The 22,002-nt window shown below is 42.6% G+C and overlaps 1 protein-coding gene across 3 annotated transcripts in view; it reads right to left on the bottom strand.

The window, feature by feature from the left end:
- Window positions 1-8,501: 8,501 nt before the first annotated feature.
- The window catches only part of slc1a3a (solute carrier family 1 member 3a), a 34,704-nt gene continuing 21,203 nt past the window's right edge, over window positions 8,502-22,002 (bottom strand). For all 3 annotated transcript variants that reach the window (XM_069186921.1, XM_069186922.1, XM_069186923.1), the window contains exons 5-10: window positions 21,145-21,187; window positions 18,133-18,404; window positions 16,590-16,823; window positions 15,916-16,110; window positions 14,433-14,567; window positions 8,502-11,320 (exon numbers count right to left, since the gene is read on the bottom strand). In XM_069186921.1, coding sequence (XP_069043022.1) covers window positions 11,110-11,320; window positions 14,433-14,567; window positions 15,916-16,110; window positions 16,590-16,823; window positions 18,133-18,404; window positions 21,145-21,187 — 1,090 coding nt within the window. In that variant the 3' untranslated portion in view covers window positions 8,502-11,109. The remainder of the gene's footprint in view (window positions 11,321-14,432; window positions 14,568-15,915; window positions 16,111-16,589; window positions 16,824-18,132; window positions 18,405-21,144; window positions 21,188-22,002) is intronic.

Raw genomic sequence — 22,002 nt, 5'->3', positions numbered from 1 at the left:
TTCACTTCTTAAAAAACTGTTTTCTACAAATGTGAGCGGTCAGTGGTGGCAGTTTCCCTTTGACACTGGCCCCTTCCGTCCAAACATCAGCTATCTTGTCCCGTTAACGAAGCCGTTTGCTCCTGCAACAGGAAGTGCCGATTCCAGCTTCCTGTGTTTACTCAGACACACCTCAAAAAGATGGTGTTCCTGCCCAGGGGACCCAGGACATCTATCACGGAGAGGTCATGCACGCGAGTCTCAGGGGAAGTACAGTTTGGTCACACAGACTTTGCTTCAGATCATGTCATTTTCTTTGGGCTAAGTGACAAGAAAAGCATGAACTGCAGCAGAAAGAAGAAACTCAAATCTCTGTAGGAATTTCCATTTCCACACATAGATCATATATATCATTTTCATATGTGTTACAAATAACACAGAAGTACTATAAAAGCTCAGTGTCAAAATTTAGAAATAATAAGCTAATATATAGACTGTAATATGTGACGTGTTAATTTGCCTACATCAGTGTTTTCACCTGTATCATCGAATCAATCAGATGCAAAAATAGGATTTGGGGGAAAATGTGCCCTCTCGTGGTGGCAGTATATAATACCAGTTAAAAATTAAGGATGTATGCTGTGTTTGCATAAGGTCCAGATTTAATTTTGTATTATTTATAGAAACAAAAGAATGACTGCAAATTTTCTACTAAAAACATAGATGACAGAACAGAAAGCCTTAAAGAACTATTTTAGAATACTATGTACAATTAGTACATGCTTAAAAGAAAAATACTGCATCAGTGGTGTCAGTCCAGAGAAGAGCTACCGGATACAGTGCTTAAAGGAATGTCCGAACCTGACAGCCAAAAGGAACTGAAACTTTTTAGGTTTGTTTTTTTAGTCTTGAACAGAGAAGACTACAGGGTGATTTAATTCACATGTTCAAAATCTTCAGAAGCACTAACAAAGTCTACCTGGCAGAATTCTCCAAAATATAAGCAGAGGACACAGGTGGAAACTGCTTGGATGTTCATGTAAATCTTCTTTGCCCAAAGAGTTGTGGGAGTGTGAAACAAGCTACTCTACTATGTTATCACAGCTGGTTCACCGGCTTCTCAGGAAACAGCTGGATGAGATCCTTGGATCAAGTAGCTGCTAGCTACCAGATGGGCTCGGTTGACATATCTCCTCCTCTCATGATGTTCTTTTCTGAGTGTCTGTTTCCTGAGTGAGGTGATTCAGCAGAGAGCAGCGCTGTGATAGGCTTGATTCTGAAACTGTTCCTGTAGGTGGACAACAGCAGCCCGCATGCTGGCAGCCTGGGAACCCTTTTTTTCAAAAGGTCAGGAGTGTGGCTTATATATTGTATTGTACATCAGTTTTCGAGAAGCAATTGTTTCGGTCTCTCAATGAAAAAACTTTGTAGTCACTGCTGGTGGCGCTACTATCAGTGAGGCTTCTCACTGACATTGGTGGTTTTCGGAGTATGTTGTGTTTGCTCATTTTCCATCTACTTCTTAACCATCTTTTAGCATTTGCATAATAATTACCTTAAAATGAAAAAAGCCTATTTTGGTTCTTGGTGGCACAAGGATATAAGTTCTGCTCTCACACTTCAAGAATCCCACAAGCGATTATGCTGCATGAATGTATTACACTGAAACTCAGTCCCAAGATGGCTCTGGAAATGAAGACTTCCTGTGCTGATTGCTAGTCGAATACCACAGAGGAATTGGAACTAATCACAAAACGCCTTGCTTGTTCGCGCAGAGGCACACAGGACACATCACGATATAGAAATGCTGATTTTGTATGCTCAGTAGTTATCTGTTAAAAATCTGTCTTGTGGCAGAAACAGGGGGACTCCACATGGCTGAGAGGTGATAGCTGTCGAAAGCTGGAAGCTGGAGAGGGCTCTAATGTGTACACTTGGGCACCATTGCTGACTGCCTGGAGCTGGTTATGTCACAATCTGGGTCTCTGCTGTGGTCCGTTTGCTGCGATTGAAAGCATTGAAATTTAAGTCTGTTGCTAGCATTTCTGTCGTGTTAGCTACATTTATTCATTGGAAAGCCATAGTGTGTACATCATGTACAAACATGAACTATTCCTATAAAAGAGCTACTTGCCTTTTTCAAAACCGTAATATTTTTTATTTAAAATTAAATTGCTTTCAGCTTCTTGCCTGATTCCTGCACCCAGGTTAGTTTACTAAAAAGACATTTCCACTCCAAGATGGTCAATGAGCCCAGCACAGGGGAGAAAATAAATTAATCAAGCAGCAGAAGAGCACATATGACTAATTTATTGGTCTGAAGCCAAACAAAAAATTAGGCAGTGTTGCTGAAACATGAAACTAATACCCCTGACGTCTTTCAAGAAACAGCTGGATCAGATCATGAAATCATTCAGCTACTAGAAATCGAAATGAGCTGATTGGGGCATAAAGGCTCTCCGGACCTCTTTGTGTTTCTATGTTCTCAGAGAGCAGGCAAAGAAATGGAGTGAGACAAATGGTTTTGAGAAAAGACTCATTTTTTTTAGAGGGTATTGGAAAGTGAAAAAACAATCAGAAGTAAACCTAGAGCAGAAGTCATTATACAGCCTTCTTAAAACCCACAGCAAGCAGAGAGAACTGAATCTGAAAAATTGTATTGTTCTGTTAGAAACATTGCATTCCATTTTTTAGTTGTTTAAATTCAACAACTACTGACAAATCTACTCAACGACTGGAAAATGCAGTGTTTTTAATCTAATATTTTAAAAGGAGAATAAGTCATTCAAGAGCTTAGGTTAACAGGTGTATGGGCACATACGCTTAATTGCAAGTTTAGAAAGTTACCTCTCCTGCTGATTTGTGTTGATACTTTAAAATATCAGATGTCAGATTTTATTTAAAGATTTTGAAGTCGAAGTCAACACTCGCACACAGACATTATTATATACAGGATCTGTGGACATTTCAGTTGTCGTCCAGCAGGTGGCAGCAAACGCTTACAGTAGCACCTTTCCCATACGAACTCGACACTAGTTCCGCTTTCATTCCCCCGCTATACATCCCAGAGGATTACGTTTCGAGCCTACCACGCCAACGTGGCACTTAGCTGTGCTGTCCTAGGGTGTGACTCTAGACAGAGGATGGTAATGACGAGCATTGAAAAGCTTTACGGGGATAAAGTCCTCTGGTCGGATGAGTCTAAATTTAAAAGATTTCGGAGACTCATGAAACAAGATACAACAAAGTATTTAATTCCAGCGATGCAAGAACAAAAGGTTTATGGCTTAACAACAGAATAGGCCAGAGATAAGAGAAGCCATTCGGCCGATCAAGCTCATGTGATTCTGTCTCTGTCGTGTCGTAAACAGTACTGGCTGTACTGGGGACACACCCACCAAGGATGAAATCGCCTCTAACCTCTCCCCGCCCGGCATTTTGCAAAAACCTGACTTGCCGTGAATCGTTTCTAATATTTTCAACATACGAACTTTATGCTAAAGCTCTTGTTAGCTCTTTTTAGGTGATCAATATATGATGAACACGTGGCACAGACTGAATTTACAGTGAAACAGATTAAACATCAAATTAAAAAAATATATAATTCTGAACAATGGGGCTGTTTGCCCTTTTCATATTTTTTGTGCACTGTGATTTCCAACCCCTTGAAAAGTAAGCTACTGTAGAAACGCTGTATTATATATTTCACGCAAATGTTGTTAATATGGCTGTGAGGTAGCGCCAGTGATTTTACGCCTGTTTCTGCCTGTCTCTTGTCTGTAAGGGGCAGGGTTCTGTGTTCTAGTCTGCCTTGCTACACTTCGTGGGATCTCCATGTGTTCTTAGCAACTCCCAGCCTCCTGACCCCTTGCCTACAGAGGGCAAGAAATCTCACAGCATAGCCCAGACTTGAGCCAGAACCTTTGACCTCAGCACAGGCTCAATAAAGAATCTCTACAGACCGTGCCTCTGAATCCACAGGGACTTGCATTTACACGTCACCTGTGATTTCTGGGTAGCTGTGATTGCACAGATAGCTGTGCATTGAGACAGGGAGCAAAAGATTCAGGGCTCAGTCCCGGGGAACTGGAAAGGGCTAGTGTTAAGGATCTCCAATGTTTTCAAAACAGATGAGCAACAGAGTCTCCTCATTGAAGCGTAGAGCATTAAGTCCTGAATTTGTGCATTTGCAGCTCTGAGGGCAAATCAGGATGTACGTGGAAAGAAGCTTCTCAAAAGACATTGGTTTTTAATTTTGACTTGTGAGGATTTGTTGTAATTAATTCAGAAAGGAAAACTTTTTCCAGCCTCATTGTCTCTCTAGCTCAGTCCTAAACTGTCTGCGCTGCAGGCCTGGCCCTGATGTTGGGTATTAGGTATTGCCAGGCCATGCTATTGAGGTTCAAAAAGCACCATGAGGAGATAGAAAGTGCTGCTATTTATCTGTTCCTTTGGTTGTGTCTCATTTGCAAAATGGGTTCCCAGCCCTTTGATGTTGTCTCTAAAAGTATGATGTCACCATGCAAGAATGTCATCCTGAATTGAAGGGGAGAAAGAGGCCTCTCATTGGTCTCTGTACAGAGTGTGTGTGAGAGAGAGACACACAGAGACAGTAAAAAGTAGGCTGCGTTAATCACCTGCCAGTAAATCCCCCTTCTCTGATCGAGGAAAACTGAATGGTCTGCTCAGCAGTAGAGCTGTGATTTGCTTTCTATTCACTTATTCCCGGAGTGAAGTTATTTTGATGGTAAACAGTGGATTGGCTAAGATCCTGCACAAAAAAAGAGTCTCACACCCCATTCACTTTATTAAAAAAAAGTGAAATCTTGCTAGCAGCATTCTGTTTGTCACACTCCGAGAAAGGTAAAATGAAAGAAAACCAACAAAAGGTTAAGTTATACTAGGTTATCCCAAGAATTATTTATTTGTTTCTTTTTTGGAAAACCTCTTTTCAAATCTCAGTATTGTCAACAGGTTCACTATAGTTTTCACTATATTGTTCACTATAGCCATTTGAGCAATTTAAATGTTTTATCTGAACTTCATCCATCCATTTTCTAGCCACTTCATCCAATTCAGTGTCACAAAGGAGTCAGAGCCTATTCTGGCAAGCAATGGGGCACAGCAGGGTACACCCTGGACAGCACACCAGTTCATCTCAGGACACACATAGTCACAAGTGCACACAAACACACTCATAGCAAGGCCAAATTCCCCAGGAGTAAATTAACCTACCATTCACACCCTGCTGCAGAAACCTCAGGCCAGATGGGCCGGACATGTCCTACGCATGGACGATGAGCGTCTTCCCAAGAGCTCTTGCTCTTGAACTGGCAGAGGGAAAGCGCCCCATTGGGAGACACAAGATGCACTTTAGGGACAGTCGAAAAACCTCCATGAAAGGAATCTCCGTCAACATTTGGGAAAGCCTCGCATCTGATCACACAGCATGGCGCAGGCAGATCTTCAGAGGAACAGAGGCTGCAGAAGAACGCCGCATGGCCGAGACGGAAAGGAAGCATGAGACACCAAAAGCCAGAGCTGTCAGCACCTCTGCCACAGCAAACACTGGTCTTAAATGCCATATTCGTGGTAGATACTTCCATACCCAAACTGGACTCATCAGCCATCTCAGGACACATTTCAATAAATCTTAATAATCATTTGATAGTCGTGGTCTTCGTCAACATCGATGGAGGAACATCATGTGTTTGAACTGTGAAAGGAAACCCACTCCCACACGGGGAGAACAAACAAACTCCACGCAGATAGCATCTCAGGAATTGAATCCAGGGCCCTAATGCCAGTGAAGCTGCAATGCCAACAATAGTGCCACCATACCACCCTTAACGGAACTCCAGATGTGCAAAATCCAGATGTGCACGGAAAATAGCAATTCAAATTTTGGAATATGTCTGAAAATCTAGCCCTGTAAAAACGTCCTAACTTTTTCACTTGTTCCAGTGATCCACATTCCATCTACATTCTTGTGTGTGTTTCTTTTTTGCCCTGGTAATCTTATTGCTCATCGTTCCTGGGAGGTGTCTACACAGCTTGACATCTATTGTGGAAGCACAGGGTCCGAGGCAGGACTGCACCCTGCAAGTCCAGATAAACCAATTAACCTGGCCGACACAGCTCTGGGAGGACACCTGGAAAAACACGCGAGCTCCACACAGAGGGTGCCCCAGTTCAGAGTTAAACCCTAGACCCAAGAGCTGCGAGATAGCAGTGCTACCTGCCATACCCCTGTGCCGCCTGTAAAACTGGGACAAGTTGGTTTCAATCACTCAAGGCTGGTAAGTGAAGTTTAGACGTTGTACATAGTGCTGTGCAGGAGCATTATATCCAGGGAAAAATGCAATAGCATGGCGAGTGCTGTGGGGTGTGGCAGCTGGAACACAGCTATCAGATATGGAGCCACCAGAAGGTGGAGAGAGATGGTATAGTCCTGGAGCTCACCGGTCCATTAGTGGGAGCACAAGTTAGGAAAAAGAATTATAGGACTGAGAGCTGAGCTTGAGATAGCAGAGTCTCCAATACGGGTTCTAGTCTGTGGATAAAATCCTCAGGGAATTCTCTGGGAATATCCAGTGTCAGCTGTATAGCATAGTGCGCACACCCCAGAGCAGCTGGGGCCATCAGCAGGGACAGAACATGAGATCTCCGGATAGTAAGCCTGACTTTTATACCACAGATGTGTCTAGTTCACCCCAGAGTAGACAGTGTAAGATGCAGACAGAAGTGCCTTGGCATCCTTCATTTGAAACAAAGTTATTTTCTAATTGATCTACTGTACTGTGATTACATTAAATTAAAACTATACCAACCTATCAATTACACTTGAGATCCTGTGGAGCACTGTTGCATCCAGGCAAGTCTTTTAGAGGAAAGCATGTGACCCTGCCTGTGAGGATCTTCAGTAGGGAACAGTTGAAACCACCAGTTTAAACAAAAGCAGTGAACAATGGGCAGGCAGTTAGAACTGTAATAGCCCAAAAGCGTGTATCATTAATCATGGATTATTAACTGGACAGCAGATTTGCAGCTTTTTCCAAATGAGGATGTCATTAAAAAAAAGTCTGCATATATTTTTTTAGTGAAATATAGATATTTTGTTTCCTTGGAAACAAAACTGGCATGATTATAAATAGTGATGTAATAAATGTTTTATATAGCATAACTGGCTTTTAAATATTTTTGTTCTTGTGCAGTGAACTTCTCAAAGTTCCAGTTTTCTGCGCAAAGACAAAGAAAAGATTCTTCTTGCTATCACCTAGTAGCATATCTCTTCATTTGGATTGGCTTTGAATCATTTTTTCTCAATTGAAATACTAATTGAAGTTATCATTCCAATGATGCACAATACAGTTTTCAAATACTGTACTTATTTTGTGTTTGGCTGTCCACCTTAAATGATATGAGAATGTCATGGGGGCCTGAATAGAAGACTCCAGTGCTTGTGCTATGTATCATATTTGATGATGGTGCAATCACAGTGGCTTGTATCTTAGTGTCCCCACAGTGCAAAGACATGGTGCCCAGACTCATAGACTTCTCTTCATTTTCTGCCACATGTGAGTGCCCAATGATAAACTGGCATCCTGTCCAGGCTGTATCCTGCCACTGTCTGCCAGCTCCCCCACAACCTGTATTAAAAAGTGTTTGAGTGATGATGATTATGATGATGTTATTGTTATAATTGTTGTTGTTATTGTCACACCCTCGGTAGCCAGAGGGCGCTCCTTCTCTGTCCTGTCTCTCATTTCCGGTTCTCTGCTTTCCTTCCGGTGTTTCTCTCTCTCTGGGGCTATATATTTCCGGGTCTTTCACTCTGCCTTAGCTCAGCATTGACGTTCGGATGTCCTGAGACCCGCCTTGCAACAGGTCGCCCCACGTCCGCTACCTGAGGGCATAGGTTTCTATACGGCATTCCCTGAACAGCTGAGCCCGGGCTAACCCCCAGTCTCGCCGCTACGCATAGGGTCTTTTCGCTCTCCTGTCATTCCACGGTTTGTCCCTTCCGACATCCGTGACAGTTATCTTTATTTTATTCACAACACGCTGCCTCATCTCTTCATAAACAAAGACAAGCAAAACAAAAAGGTTAGGCTGGACGGAGGTGAGAAAGGGTAGATGATGTGATGAAGGAGCAACAGCCCAAAACGGAGCACAAAGAGTTGTAGGGGTCTGGAACAGGCTACCCTGTCATGATGTCAAAGCCAAACTCCTGGCTCCTGTCAAGGCAGGGCTGGCTGGATGAGATCCTCTAGTCAGTGAGCTACCGGCAATGGACAAACTAGTTGTGCCCATGGCCTTCTTGTTTGTAACCCTTCTTATTCGTGTTTTTGCACCCGGGGAAATAATGGAATCCAGTGACTTGCTGGTTCCTGTATGTGTGTGGGGTGGTCGCTCTTGATTTGTCTATGTAAACGGAACACAGCACAGCAGAAAGCAAATTTGAACCCTTACAACAAGAAAAACAGAAGAGGATCTTGAAGAAGAGAGCACAGTCATCTCAATATGTTCATTTTGAGATTTTATTTAAAACTATATTTACTGGAGACAAACCTACCTTTATGTTTTATTTATTTGTTTTTGTATATCAAATCGCGCGTGTGCTGCATTTACATACAGACCCAATTGCAAATGCCAAGCAAAAAAAACAACAACCCAAAAACATTAAAATGAAAAAAATCACAGTTTCCATTAGAGTTAGTTCTTATACAATCATAACACATTGTGCTACAATTTGTGTGTCAGACAGTGTTGGATGGATGGACTGTCCAGTTATCAATATAAAGACCACGTCTTTGCAGCAACTGTACAGCGTAGTTTCCACAAGTAAACCATTATTCCAAGTTCTCTACAGTTAATGTACACATGTATCTACACAATTCTCTATATAAAAATTTTGAAACACATTTCTACATTCTACAATGTCTGTTAGCAAAATAAAAATTTGTCATTAAAGGACATCTATGTATTTTTTTTTAAATTGTAGCCACAGATATTAGAAGGCACAGTTTACCTATCCTACTATAGGAGGAAAAAAAACAACCTGGCAACTGTTAAAAGAACAAAAGATCAAATATTAGTTAAATCAATATTCTTCATGTAAATCAAGTGAGCGCCTGTGCTTTTTAGCACTGAAGTGGCTTCTGTCAAAGCACAGTGCCAAAACTCTGTAGGTAAATTGTAGCCTTCTTTTGTAACAATAACAGCAAAATAAAATTAAAATAAAAACAAATGCATCATTTTCAAACCTGACAATAAAACTTTTAAAAATGTATAAAGGAAACTTTATTTTATAAAGCTTACCCAGATATAGAGCTCGGCTCAGTGCCTAATCCTTTCTGTGTCTGGTGACTGTTGTCTAGGGGACCACTTGGAGCCAGGATTTCACATTTAGCTTAATAACCTTCCCAATGCCTGCATGGACTTTTAAATTCATTACTATTTGCACCCCATATCTCCCAAAAATCAATAAATGTACATTTTTATTGCTCAGACCCTAAAGAGAGATTCAGGGCAATGCCTGGCCCCACTGCTGGGCACACTCTTAACCCCTAGGATATCAGGTACAGTCACCTGCACTCACTTTTGTCCCAACACATCACCCCCAAACTCACCGCTCTGCATTGGTGGCCAGTGAGGTTTTGAATCGGTAAGGTTGGAAAGTAATTAAAGAATACCTTCCTTCTAGCAGCACCCACATCGGATTCCACATATTTCAAAATTGTTCTGAATCAATCACAAAACGCAGATTTTGTTGGTTGCGCCAAATGCTGTTACTGAAACTCTAGGAGTCCTTTCAGTCTAAACCGAAATGCCTGCGGTGTGTGTCATTAGAGTTTGTGTATCAGGTATGTATTGTAACCCTGTTACTAATTCTGTGCAAAAGAAGGGACCTGTAAAATAAATCCGTACGGGGATTGGATTCAGACGCTCTGAAAAGGAAAGAAAACAAGATAACGTAACCGCTAAACAAAATTCAGTTGAGAGTGAATTGTTTTCAGCACTCTGACTGGGCATTAACGTTGTGAATGAGATGAAAACGCTTTTGAGATACGCCAACCGGTCCGCCCCGGGCTTCTGTGAGGGTCAGGGCAAATGTTAGGCAAGAAAGGCGCACAAAACACGAGGCTCACCGGCCAACCTGTACTGACTGCAGACCTGCAGTGTGTCGCGGTAGGCAGATACCGTGAACGGCCTCATACGGCACGGCTGAGCCCGTATCCCCACGGGTGCCCTTTTCTTTTTTCAGAACAGAAACTCTGAGGCGAAGATTAGAATAAGTGAAGAAGCGAACCCCTGCAAACCCTCACCCCCACAATTCACGCTGTTCAACTCCCCCCTACAGCTTCCCTTCAACTAAACGAAATCAGACATGTATTTTAGAATGACACGGCATATCAATATTCCTGTCAATTCATCCCGTAACCTTAAGTAAGAGGGTCTTAACGGTGTTGGTGACGGCAAGAAACGGAAAATTAAAATTCCTTCCTTTAAAAAAGAAATTAGCCAACTCCTCTCGTATTCGCAGATTGGACCAATAGAGCACTTTCACACTGGAACGTGTTTACCTCTGAAAATAAAAAAAAAATGCCATTTAAACCTTAACGCTTAAAAAGATGCAGCTGGCAAAAACTAAAAAAGAAGAAAAAGTCAATAAAGAAGCCCCTCCCTTCCCCCCATCCCACAGAAACTAATAAATGTAGCAAATTTAGCATTAAACTACAATGCTCTCGGTATCTATTGACAAAGGACGCTCGGCTGTACAAAACCATTAATGGCCTATCACAGCAAAAGCAAATAGAAAAATGGTCAGGATTGTACCCAATTCCTTCTCTTTTTTAATGTATACATGGTGCAAGTTTTTCATCCCAGGTACTCCTACAGTATATGTGTGAGCCAGAATTCCATGCCTTTATCTTAAATTTTATCTTTTTTTTTAAACCAAGAGTAAGACTGAGCGAATTTAAAAAAAAACGAGAACAGCAACAGCACGAAACAAATGAATGCGGTGGTTGGGAAACTCTCGACACCCGCAATGTATATTTTGTTGTTGTTGTTTTAAAGAAAAAATGCCCCCTTTCCCCAAGAAAGACCCGGGAACGCGTGTGAACACTACATCTTGGTTTCGCTGTCCAGAGGTTTCTCGTTCTCGTACTCGTTTTCCTGGGATATGAGCTGGTAGGGCTTCTTCAGCTCTTTCTCTTCCACCACCGAGTTGCCCATCTCGGCATCTTTCGACTGCAACTCATGCCTGGACAGGTACTCCACGATGCCCGCCCCGATAGAGTCGCCCAGGACGTTGGTAGTGGTGCGCAGACGGTCCCTGTGGGTTATAAGGACACGGAGTGGGTGAGGTTGAGCGCAGTGGCACCGAACTAACTGAACAAATCACTTCTGGAAAACAGAGCTACTCCACTGTGCGGCGTGGGGCTATCTTTCAGCCTGTCACACAAGCACATCATCCACAAAGTCCCGCCGAGACATATAAAAGAAAGGGTAAAAGAAGCTTTTGAGCTCGTCTGCTGTGCTTTTTTTCCCCGAGCACAGCTCCATTCCAAAAGCGAAGTGACTTGGAGGCGCTGCAGGTGATCGTTCAGAGAGACGTCCAGAAACGAGAAGATGAGACTTATTTTTAAGCTACAGCAAGTGAACAAACCAAAACACACCAAAAGACACTCTCTTGGTTTTCGATCTTCTTTATGTTCCTATTTTTATTCATGTTTTTTTTTGTATAAGAATCTGTTAAAGCGACAACATTAACATTTTCCTTCTAGCTAAACTGCAGTTCAAGCAGACGCAGCCATGTCTGAACGTGGCGCAACTTGTTCACTTTAGCAAATGGAAAATGTTACTTTAAAACACATAATTTTGCCCATGTCATCGTGATGTACTAGCGTACACTCAAGGAGCCTACTCTGAAGCAGAAAACCGAGACAGGTCTTCTGTCTGCAGCTATTCTACAGGGGCGCCTGCGGGAAGGACAAGCAATTAATGGCTGGAGAGAGAGAGAGCAGTGATACAAGCGCGCAGAAGAGACGCTTTTAAAGTAACACTTCCGATTACTACTCTCCAGGGCACCAATCGCTAGGTGCAAAGAGTTTTCACCTGCAAATGAAAACTAAACACTAGCGCTATCCACCGTGTTCGATAAGCAACAAGTCATGGGAAAAAAAAACACATTTTACTGGAGGAAACTCCAAATCCTCCCATCCCTGTGGATTTCTTTATTTTCAGCACCATAGTTAAGCAGAGCTGAGGACAGTTTCTCTATTCCTCCAGAGAGACCTGTTCGCACCTATCATTTGACATCCTTTATGTACTTCCAGGAAACTGGAGTTTTTATTTTTTTTTCCCCCTTGACAAGTTCTCAAATGAGTTTTGATGGGGCTAATGGACTCCTCTTCCCTCAAGATCTCAGCTTAAGAAATGCCTTTCTGGCCCCCAGCTGGAGGGTAAAACACCTTTAAACCCCCCTTTACCAAGCAGATCACGGTTCCCACTGCGCTTACACAAGGAACCTTTTGTAGGCTTCTGAAAAGGCTCCATCTCCTTAAAGGGCAGTCCCCCCTCCTCATGCTTTCCCCAGTGAGAGAATTACAAAGACACACAAGAGATGGGAACTGTAGACCTGTGGGTGAAGTTCTGCCACAGGAGACCAGGATTTGATTACACTGGATGTGTTTATCCATCACTTTACACCGGTGGTTGAAAAGTCCCAATCTCCTCATTGGCTATAAAAATAATTCCTAGTCGTTAAGAACTGGGATATTCCCAGTTTCCCCACTGACCATCTCTGCTTGAACTCTATATTTCATATCTAACAGGTGTATCAGTATTCTGGTGTTTAAGATCCCCAATATTTATGAATCGAATATAGCCAAGTGTTTAATTTATTGATGGCAAAAGTGTTTTCCCATTCATATGTAGTTAACATATACATATTTTAACCAGAAATTGTAAATATACTTATTTGTAGCTCTCCAGTGTTTCACCTCAGTTCACATTATAGTCCACTTTCTCCAGCTAAGCACTTCTGAGAGTATTTTCTTCTTATCCATGTGTTCTATCCTAGTTAAAACAGAGCTAAGGGCTTTTCTAATTAGTTCGGGCTTTAATGGGGGAAGGGGGGTATTTTAAAAATGAAATCAATTAGAGTTGGCCAACTAATTATTGTTCTGTGTTAATATCAAGTACAGGATGCACATAAGAAAAATATATAGAGCACGACTCTGGAGATGCTATGAAAGTGTGTCAGTCATTCAGGGTGTCTCAATGTGGGGTTTTACTAAAACTAGACTTTAACCTAAAAGCACAGTTCTAACGTCAAATCAAGAAGTCAATTATTTCATGGCCTTGAAGAATTCTTTGGTTAACAATTTGCAAGGCAGTTTTTACAAAGCTCTGTGGAGTGTAAGCCAAGGTGAGAGTATAATGAAACCTTACATTTGAAACCCAATTGACATTTCAGTAGAAATTAGTTTAATGATCTTCATTTATTCCCTGGAGAAAAGTGCACACAGAAATAAACTTTATTCTTTCAAAAGCTGCCCTCCACCGTTTATTGCCCTTTTTTTCAGCATTCTTATTTTGGAAGATGTCGGACTGCGTTACGAAAATAAGAACAAAAGAAAGGCTACAAGCGAGAGGAGACCATTTAGTTACTGTTGGTAAATCAGCCGAAGACCTCATGCAGTCTTTTCTTGACAGAAGTCAAAGTGTCGACTTGACCGAGCTTGTTCCACACTCCCACAACCCTTTGGGTAAAGAAGTGACTAAATAAGGAGAAACACTACCGTTTTAGAGATTCAGTTGTTAGACTTGCTCTTGCCTAAGCAATTATCTTCAGCACGCTGGACTTAAAACCACTGCGCTACCGGAGCATGAAGTAAGATTTAAATCACCTCTTAAGGAAGTTGTTTCTTCAAGATTCAAGAACCAGGACGGAGCTCTCTCCCTGACATGCTCACGCTGAGCTTTTGCCACATCTGACTCACACTGGTGGCCAAGGCCTGTTCTTAGAGAGCTTTGGAGCAGCAGAATAACAGGGGGTACCCTGACTGCTTCAAACCTACCTAGGACAACTCTGGAACGGCAGTGGTGCCTCTTCCAGCCTGCTGAACAGAGGTGTTTGAGTGAATGAGCTAATGTAAGGTGCAGGGGTGCCTGTAATTGCACTTGGCTTTTTATATGTTACAACCATGTATGTTTGACTACTGAGTGTGCAAGTAAGTGAATCGCGTGCTCCAAGGGAGATAGGGTCCCACAATTCGACCCAATGCTCAGCCTGTCTGGGTGGAAAGCCAGGAGGCACAGTCTGTCTTGCCCTGGTGCAGTCTGTACACACAAGGTATCCTTGCCAACGTCCTGCCGTTTTCAGAAATCAAAACACGGCCTCAGGAAAACAGGACCAAGTCGCGTGCTGAGCAAGTACTCACAGGAACCAGTCCACTGCAATGATGAGTGTGATGTCATCGGTGGGCAGACCGACAGAGGTCAACACGATCACCATGGTTACAAGGCCAGCCTGGGGGATTCCTGCTGCTCCTATGCTGGCAGCTGTTGCCGTAATGCTGGAGAAAAAGAAAGCAGATTTGTTAGAAACACACACTGCCCTGCCAGACAGGTACACATGCAAAGAGAACACCATACGTTCTACAGCAGCATGTTCCCACCTGTGCCCACTGAGGCTGCTCGGCATGCTGAAAGCCATGGAAACAGAGCAGCCTCACCTCTTTCGAGAGATCCACAGCAACGTAGCAAGAGCCCTGCCAGGGGTTTGTAATGACCCCTGACCCACGGGTCAGAAGACAATTTAACATGCACACTATGCTGCCTAGTGCTTGTTAGCAACTAGGTAGCACTTCCATTAAAGAGTGCGGTACAGCTGGATGTATAAAATAAAGGTTCAGAATTCAGCAGAAGGGAAGCTTGGTGGAACAGTGGTTAGCATTACTGCCTCATAGTGCTGGGGCCCTGGGTTCAATTCCTGGGATGCTGTCTGTGTATAACCTATACTAGTAGGTTAATTGGCTTCTGGGAAAACTGGTGTGAGTGTGTGTGTTTGTTTCTGTCTATGACCAGTGATGGACTTGCGTCTTCTCCAGGGTGTATCCCACCTTGTGCCCAGTGCTTACCAGGCCACAGTGAACCTGAATTGGATATGATTCAACAAAAATATATGAATAAATTCAGCATAATTCTGCTTCTTAAGTACTTTAAGTAAAATCTCTCAAATGGCATTTATACAGAATCACAAGTCACTTTTGCTTTTTTAAAAAAAACATTACCACCTGAGATCTTAAACATTTCTGACACTGTTTAAATCACCAAATGTAATGACACAGACTAGGGAAAATGCCATTTGTGGTGTACCTCATCATGCTGTATTATCATCACACACCATGAATGCGAAGTGAACAAAACAGGGCACGCGGAACCACTGAACACTAAACTCTGGTATCACAGTGATTTGTTCATCAGCACTCATATGTGTTTCATTTATACAAACCAGCAACCTGACACAGAAATATAAAAAACAAAAATCAGTATAGAAATATAATTCAATCTATTTACTTCTTTTAGCCTTTTAAACTACCTATAAAACCTACTGGTCCCACTACATATCCTAAAGCTCTTTAACATGGGATGTACAGACTAACATCCGCATTAGTATCTGTGTGTAGTAATGCACAGTTATCAGTGCATTACTGAAATATATTTAAACATAAAGATCAACATATTATCACTTTTTATTGTGTAAATGCATTTAAAAATACTATTATCTGGCAATATTTTTTTAAAGATTTGCAATATACCCTGTACTTAAAATACGCTACTAGGACACTATTCTGTATCTCTCTCATCCCACTTGGTCCGTCCTGTTGGAGCCATTTAACAGCGGGACAGGAAGCTCGGTACCTGATGGTGATGATCTGGCCGAAGTTCATCTCCATCCCATTCACCTGTGCGATGAAAATGGCGGCCAGGGCCTCGTACAGCGCCGTGCCGTCCATGTTGATGGTGGCGCCCACGGGCAGGACAAACCGGGTGATGCGTTTGTCCACGTTGTTGTTCTCCTCCAGGCACTTGAAGGTGATGGGCAGAGTCGCGGAGCTGAAGCAGACACAGGGAAAGGTGGGGCTGACCTGTGGCGCTCTGGACTACGGTATGAAGCGGAGGACCATGTGTACAAGCTCAGGCTTACACTACACTACTGCTGTACTGAAGTACAGGAGGCACGTCTTTACACAAACGGTGGTTTGAGTACGGAACAGGCTAACCTGCCATGCTGTTGAATCATTGCTTCATTGGTGAGATCCTAAAATCAAATCGCTACTAGTAACAAAGTGACCTAGATGGATCACAAGTCCTGTTTGGTGCACTTTAAAACATCTGCTGGCATCAGCGCTCTCCATAAGCACTCAAGAACAAACCTATTTGGCGTGTGTAAGAAAACTACGCTCAATGTTACAGCAAGCTCTGGAAGGCTGGCTACGATTCTGAAAAGACTCACTCTTAAAACAGAATTTTAGAATTGCAATTCTCTTTTCCTTGTCCAGTATGTCTTGCCAGGATGTTGTAGCTGCTCTTACCTGGACGATGTTCCCAGGGCTGTGATCAGGGCCTGCAGGAGCCCTCCGATGAACACAAACGGGTTTTTCCGCGTGACCACAAAGTACAAGGTAGGCAGCACAAACACGGCATGAATGAACAGGCCGATGATGACCGTTATTGTGTACATCCCCAGCTGTCCTCCCATCATGCTTATATCCTCCATCTCCACGATCTTGCCAGCGATCAGGAACAGGATACCAAGGGGAGCGTACCTAAGACAGGGAGAACAAAACACCTATGCTGAAGAGGTAACCTTTGAGACTGTAACATGTAATAAGTGGTAACACACATAGATCAGTGTCGATCTTTGATCAAACAAGAATTCCTCTAATTGTCATCTTAGATCTAATATAAATTAATGATTAGTTCCTTCCATTGTGTAGTATAAAACACTGGATTAACCTGAATTTACTGTAGTCACTCTTGATCCTTAAATATCCTTAATTACCCCATGACTAAAGACTGAAAGTACTTTCAGAGAAGGAAGGCTGAAAGTACAGATAATCATCTGAAGAGGGAACTAAAAAAGTAAAAATAAAACACAAATCTCAAGACTATCGGTTCCTACACAAAGATTAACTCTAAATTCCAACACAGATAATTCCGTGCTAATCAGCGTGATGAAATATAACAGTGATCATATCCAGTGTTTAACTTCCTCTGCTCAGAAAAAGCCAGGGAAGACTACTATTGGAAGAAAGGAAGAGGTCAGTCTCGCAGAGTGCCTCTAGATGGAAGGCTGAAAAACTCTTTTAAATGTTTCTAATAAAATGACAGGAAAAGGAAAAACAATTCATCTTTCAATGATGGGGAGACGATTTCTTTAAAAGTTCAGTACACCTGTCTGTTCTGTCCTGTCTGGGGGAGGCTGGTGAGTATCCAGTGAGGCAGTTGCCTGTTAAGTGCCAGGATGGTTATGACATCATCAGTCAGCAATATTTAAAAGTCTGGGAAAGGTTGCTCAGTCTCAAAGGTATCCAAGTGAGTGATGCAGCTGGCCACACCACCACTGTCAACACACCAGCTCTGAAGAAATACATCCACATACATTAAAACTCAAGCAGGTCTATGTGAGTGACCATTTATTGCATATTACAGCTCTGTCTCAAAGACCAACTCAACTACAACATCAAACCATGGTTTTTCCTATCAGAACAAATTTTTGTGTTTTTGTGTTTTAGAACTGCTGAGCAGTGCGATACATCATTTAATACTGGCTGCTTATATAAAGTACCAAATGGGCATGAAGTTGCTTGAGATGCTGTTGACAGCCTCTAGGGCAGTGCTTTCACATGTATAAATGAGAACATGGGAACTGTTACAGATGGGAGACGGCCTTTTAGCCCTTTGGGCCCTGTGGTGATTATTAGTTAATTGATCCCAGGATCTCATTCAGCCATGAGCTGAGGATCTGCTCTGCACAGTATCGAGCAGATCGACAGACAGCTCAGGACTCTGCGTCAGCGTGAGTGTTAAACTGCTGTGTAGGCTATTGGCTTGGAGAGTGGCATGCAGCCTTACCACATGATGATGGCCACCAGCCTCATGATGGCCTCATTGAGGCAGTCGAAGAAATCCCGGAGAGCCTGACCCTTCTCCTTCATGTTGCCGATGATGAGGCCGAAGCACATGGAGAACACCACCAGGCCCAGGGCGTTCACCCCGTTGACTGAGCCAGGGATGGGGATGATCTCCTCCTTCTGGATCTCCTGGGAGGAGTTCGTCAGGTTGAAGACAGTATCGTTCACCACCACCATCACAGTGATCATCCGCTTGCCATACTGCGTCTTGAACTAGAATGGAAAAACACAGATAATCTCCTTTATTAATAATAATAATAATTGCTTACACTTATATAGCACTTTTCTGGACACTCCACTCAAAACGCTTTATAGGTAATGGGGACTCCCCTCCACCACCACCAATGTGCAGCCCCACCTGGATGATGCGACGGCAGCCATAGTGGGCCAGAACGCTCACCACACACCAGCTATTAGTGAGGAGGAGAGCAGAGTAATGAAGCCAGTTCATATATGGGGATTACTAGGAGGCCATGATTGGTAAGAGCCAATGGGAAATTTAGCCAGGATGCTGGGGTTACACCCCTACTCTTTTCGAGAAACACCCTGGGATTTTTTATGACCACAGAGAGTCAGGACCTCGGTTTTACGTCTCATCCGAAGGACGGCGCCTGTATTACAGTATAGTGTCCCGTCACTATACTGGGGCATTAGGACCCACATGGACTGCAGGGTGAACGCCCCCTGCTGGCCCCACTAACACCTTTTCCAGCAGCCACCTTAGTTTTTCCCAGGAGGTCTCTCATCCAGGTACTGACCAGGCTCACACCTGCTGAGCTTCAGTGGGTTGCCAGTTGTGAGCTGCAATGTGATATGGCTGCTGGTAAATATTATTATATTATAATACTTTAATATTATTAAAGTATTACCACACTTTCTCTCCTTTAACCTCCTTTATTACCACACTTTCATGTGCTTTTATATTAAGTTACATTATTTTTGTGAGTCATGCCCTGAAATCACAAAGACTGTCCATATCATCTATGCATCTTCCCCCTCTTGATAATATCCATCTGTGCCAGTCTGTCCGAGACAAAATCTCATGTTCTTTGTATACTTCTATGCTTTTCTGAAGAAGGCAGCGGTCAAAGTTCCTTTGTCGTTCGTAAAATTAAAAATGAGGGTTGACAGAGATGGGCAGGTTGGTGGCACAGTGGTTAGCATTGCGGCCTCGCAGGGTTGGGGCACTGTTTTCAATTCCTGGGGGGCCATCTGTGTGGAGTCTGTATGTTCACCCACTGTTGGTTTAGATTTCCTCTGATTTCCACAGTCCAGGGACATGCTGGGAGGTTAATAGTCTTCTGGGAAAACTGGCCCTGGTGTGAATGCGTGTGTGTTTGTTTTGTGTCTGTGTCTGCGTGCCCTGCAATGGACTGGCTTCTAGTCCAGCATGTACCCAGCCTTGCTCCCACTGCTTGCTGGGATAAGCTCTGGCTCCTGTACTGGTTAAATACATAAAGCGATTAGTAAATGGATGATGAGTTGAGAGAGGTGGAGTGAGTGTTACTGTGAGAGAAAACAGATCTTGCAAAAAACACGGTGCCTTTCTTTACAAGGAGGAAAAACATCTCCTCTCTGAAGACAGCAGGCAAGCGTCTTGCTCTTTTGTTCTCGGTCAGTCCCAGCAGACCCATGAGTCCATGACGGCGCTTGGAACGCAGCTCCAAGGCCAGCAGAGTCCCCTGCGGTCAGTGTCCTGTCCCAGCTGCCCTTCCTTGTCCGGCCTCAGCGGGCCGCCTCTCAAACTGGCCTGTTTCCGGACCCTCCCGCATGCTACAAGCCCATTACTCTGCTGCCAGTTCAGAAAGCCAAATATGGCCACCAACCGGCATGTTACAACCTCTTCCATTTAAAATGCAAGACAAGAATAATACCAATCCCTCCCTGCTGCTGCATACATCTCTGAATATCTATTAGCACACTGATTCGTGTTAAAAGCCTCCTCTTTATTACCAGACCGCCCAGTATTTTATGATGTTATTGATATCTTCTCCCTTTCCTTGAATACAAAACGCATCTCCTTTGAAGGGATTCTGATCCACCATCTCATGAAAACGTATTGTGACATATTTGGCACAATTCTTACGAATCCTTTTCAAATTCTTTAAACAAAAGCAAGTTGTCTTCTCTCACAGAGAAATAAAAACGTTTTGTTCTTCAGCAGAAACCGGTAAGTTAATACTTTTTAGGGGTGGTAGATAATTTCCTGCACAAGAAAGAATTGTTGCTCATCAGGAACACCAAAGAAAAAATTCCTAAGGGACAAAATTGTTCTTTAAAAACCTTAAGCTCAGTCATTTATCTTAACTCTGGTCACCTACAGTATATATTCAGCCCTTTGGATATCTACTGTACATGTTTCAGATAATACACCTTTATTCTGTTTTCACAGTTTCTCATTTAGCTGTACAAAATCCAGAACTAAGTCAGAGAACCAGTATCAAACAGATGTACAGGGTTGCCCTGAGCAGCTTAGCAGACATAGACTAAAATCTACAAACATGTTTCCAAGTTGGGATGTGTCACCTGCCAAATGAGGCCAGTTTTTCAAGATTAAGGAGATTAATGAAAATAAGCTAGTCTCAATTCTAACTGTGAGAACTGGAAACTGCACGATAGGTGAGATATGCATTATGGCTACTTATGTCTGTTGGCAAGCAACATCCATCTGGGGCACCATTGTCACAGCCAGCCAAGTCTGTGTTTTTTAAAGTGGCACTGAGAAGCCAATTTCCTTCAGGTCAGAGAAAAAGCTACTAATTTAATTTTCTGAAGAGCTGAGTCTAAAGAGCTGTTCTGAGGCCTGTCCAAACTTTGACCAGCACAGGGCTTAGAACGCCTGCCTCCTTCAAACCATGATAAAAGGCTAGATGTCAAATGACATATTATTTAATAATAGGTCTGATAGTGCATTGATCCACACTGCACATAAAGGTATAAGACAGTAACCTACCTGTTGTGTGCAGGCTTGTACCAGGTTGGGGGGAAACATGTTTCTGCAGAAAAAAAAGAGAAGACTCATTGCAGATTAAATTAAATTAAAATATTATGTGAAGGAATTACATTCACTGTAGAAGAAAATTCTAATAATCCCCAGAGACAAATATTGCTTTGCAGTTTGGTTAGAGCTTCTGTTTGTATAAAAATATTTAAATGCAAGATAGTGTTCAGATCTCAGTGTATCAGAGTAAAAATCTTCATGACTTTTCCTGACAGAGGATTACACAGAGCAAAGAAGCTCTTCATCCAGGTCAAGGGTTATGTGTATATACAGTATAAATGTTTCATTTCTTTGTGTCTGTTTTTCTGCAATTGTAGTTTTGATGTGTACATTTATTTTGGTGGTGGTTAGGGTAAGGGGCTATACAATGTATGAGAACAACTTGTCAACAAAATTGAAGTATGCTGACATTCCTGTTGTTGTATTCAATGGGACATCATTCTTAATCTAATCTAAGATAACATAACATTTCTAACACATTACAAAACATACTGCACACAAGTGGATTGTAAAGGTAAACAAATGTGTTTATCCTTGCCATTTGTATTGACAGCTTTAATGGATAGTAGAACAAAGGAATGTTTGTATCTGTTAGACTTACATTTGGGAACCCCTTAAACATTTGCCAGGAGGAAGAAGTTGGTATTAAGAATTGAGGATGTGGGAAGGATCTGATATAATTTTTCTGCCTGTTTGATTATGGCTTTTTCAAAGATTGTTTGCAGGGAGGGGTGCTGTTTCACTCCCATGACCTTCAAAGCTGTTTGGATGAGACAGGTAATTTGGCATCTTAATTGAACTGATAAATTA

This window comes from Lepisosteus oculatus, chromosome 3 (genome assembly GCF_040954835.1).
Source record: "Lepisosteus oculatus isolate fLepOcu1 chromosome 3, fLepOcu1.hap2, whole genome shotgun sequence".
Lineage (NCBI taxonomy): Eukaryota > Metazoa > Chordata > Actinopteri > Semionotiformes > Lepisosteidae > Lepisosteus > Lepisosteus oculatus.
This window is presented reverse-complemented; position numbering and strand designations above follow the sequence as displayed.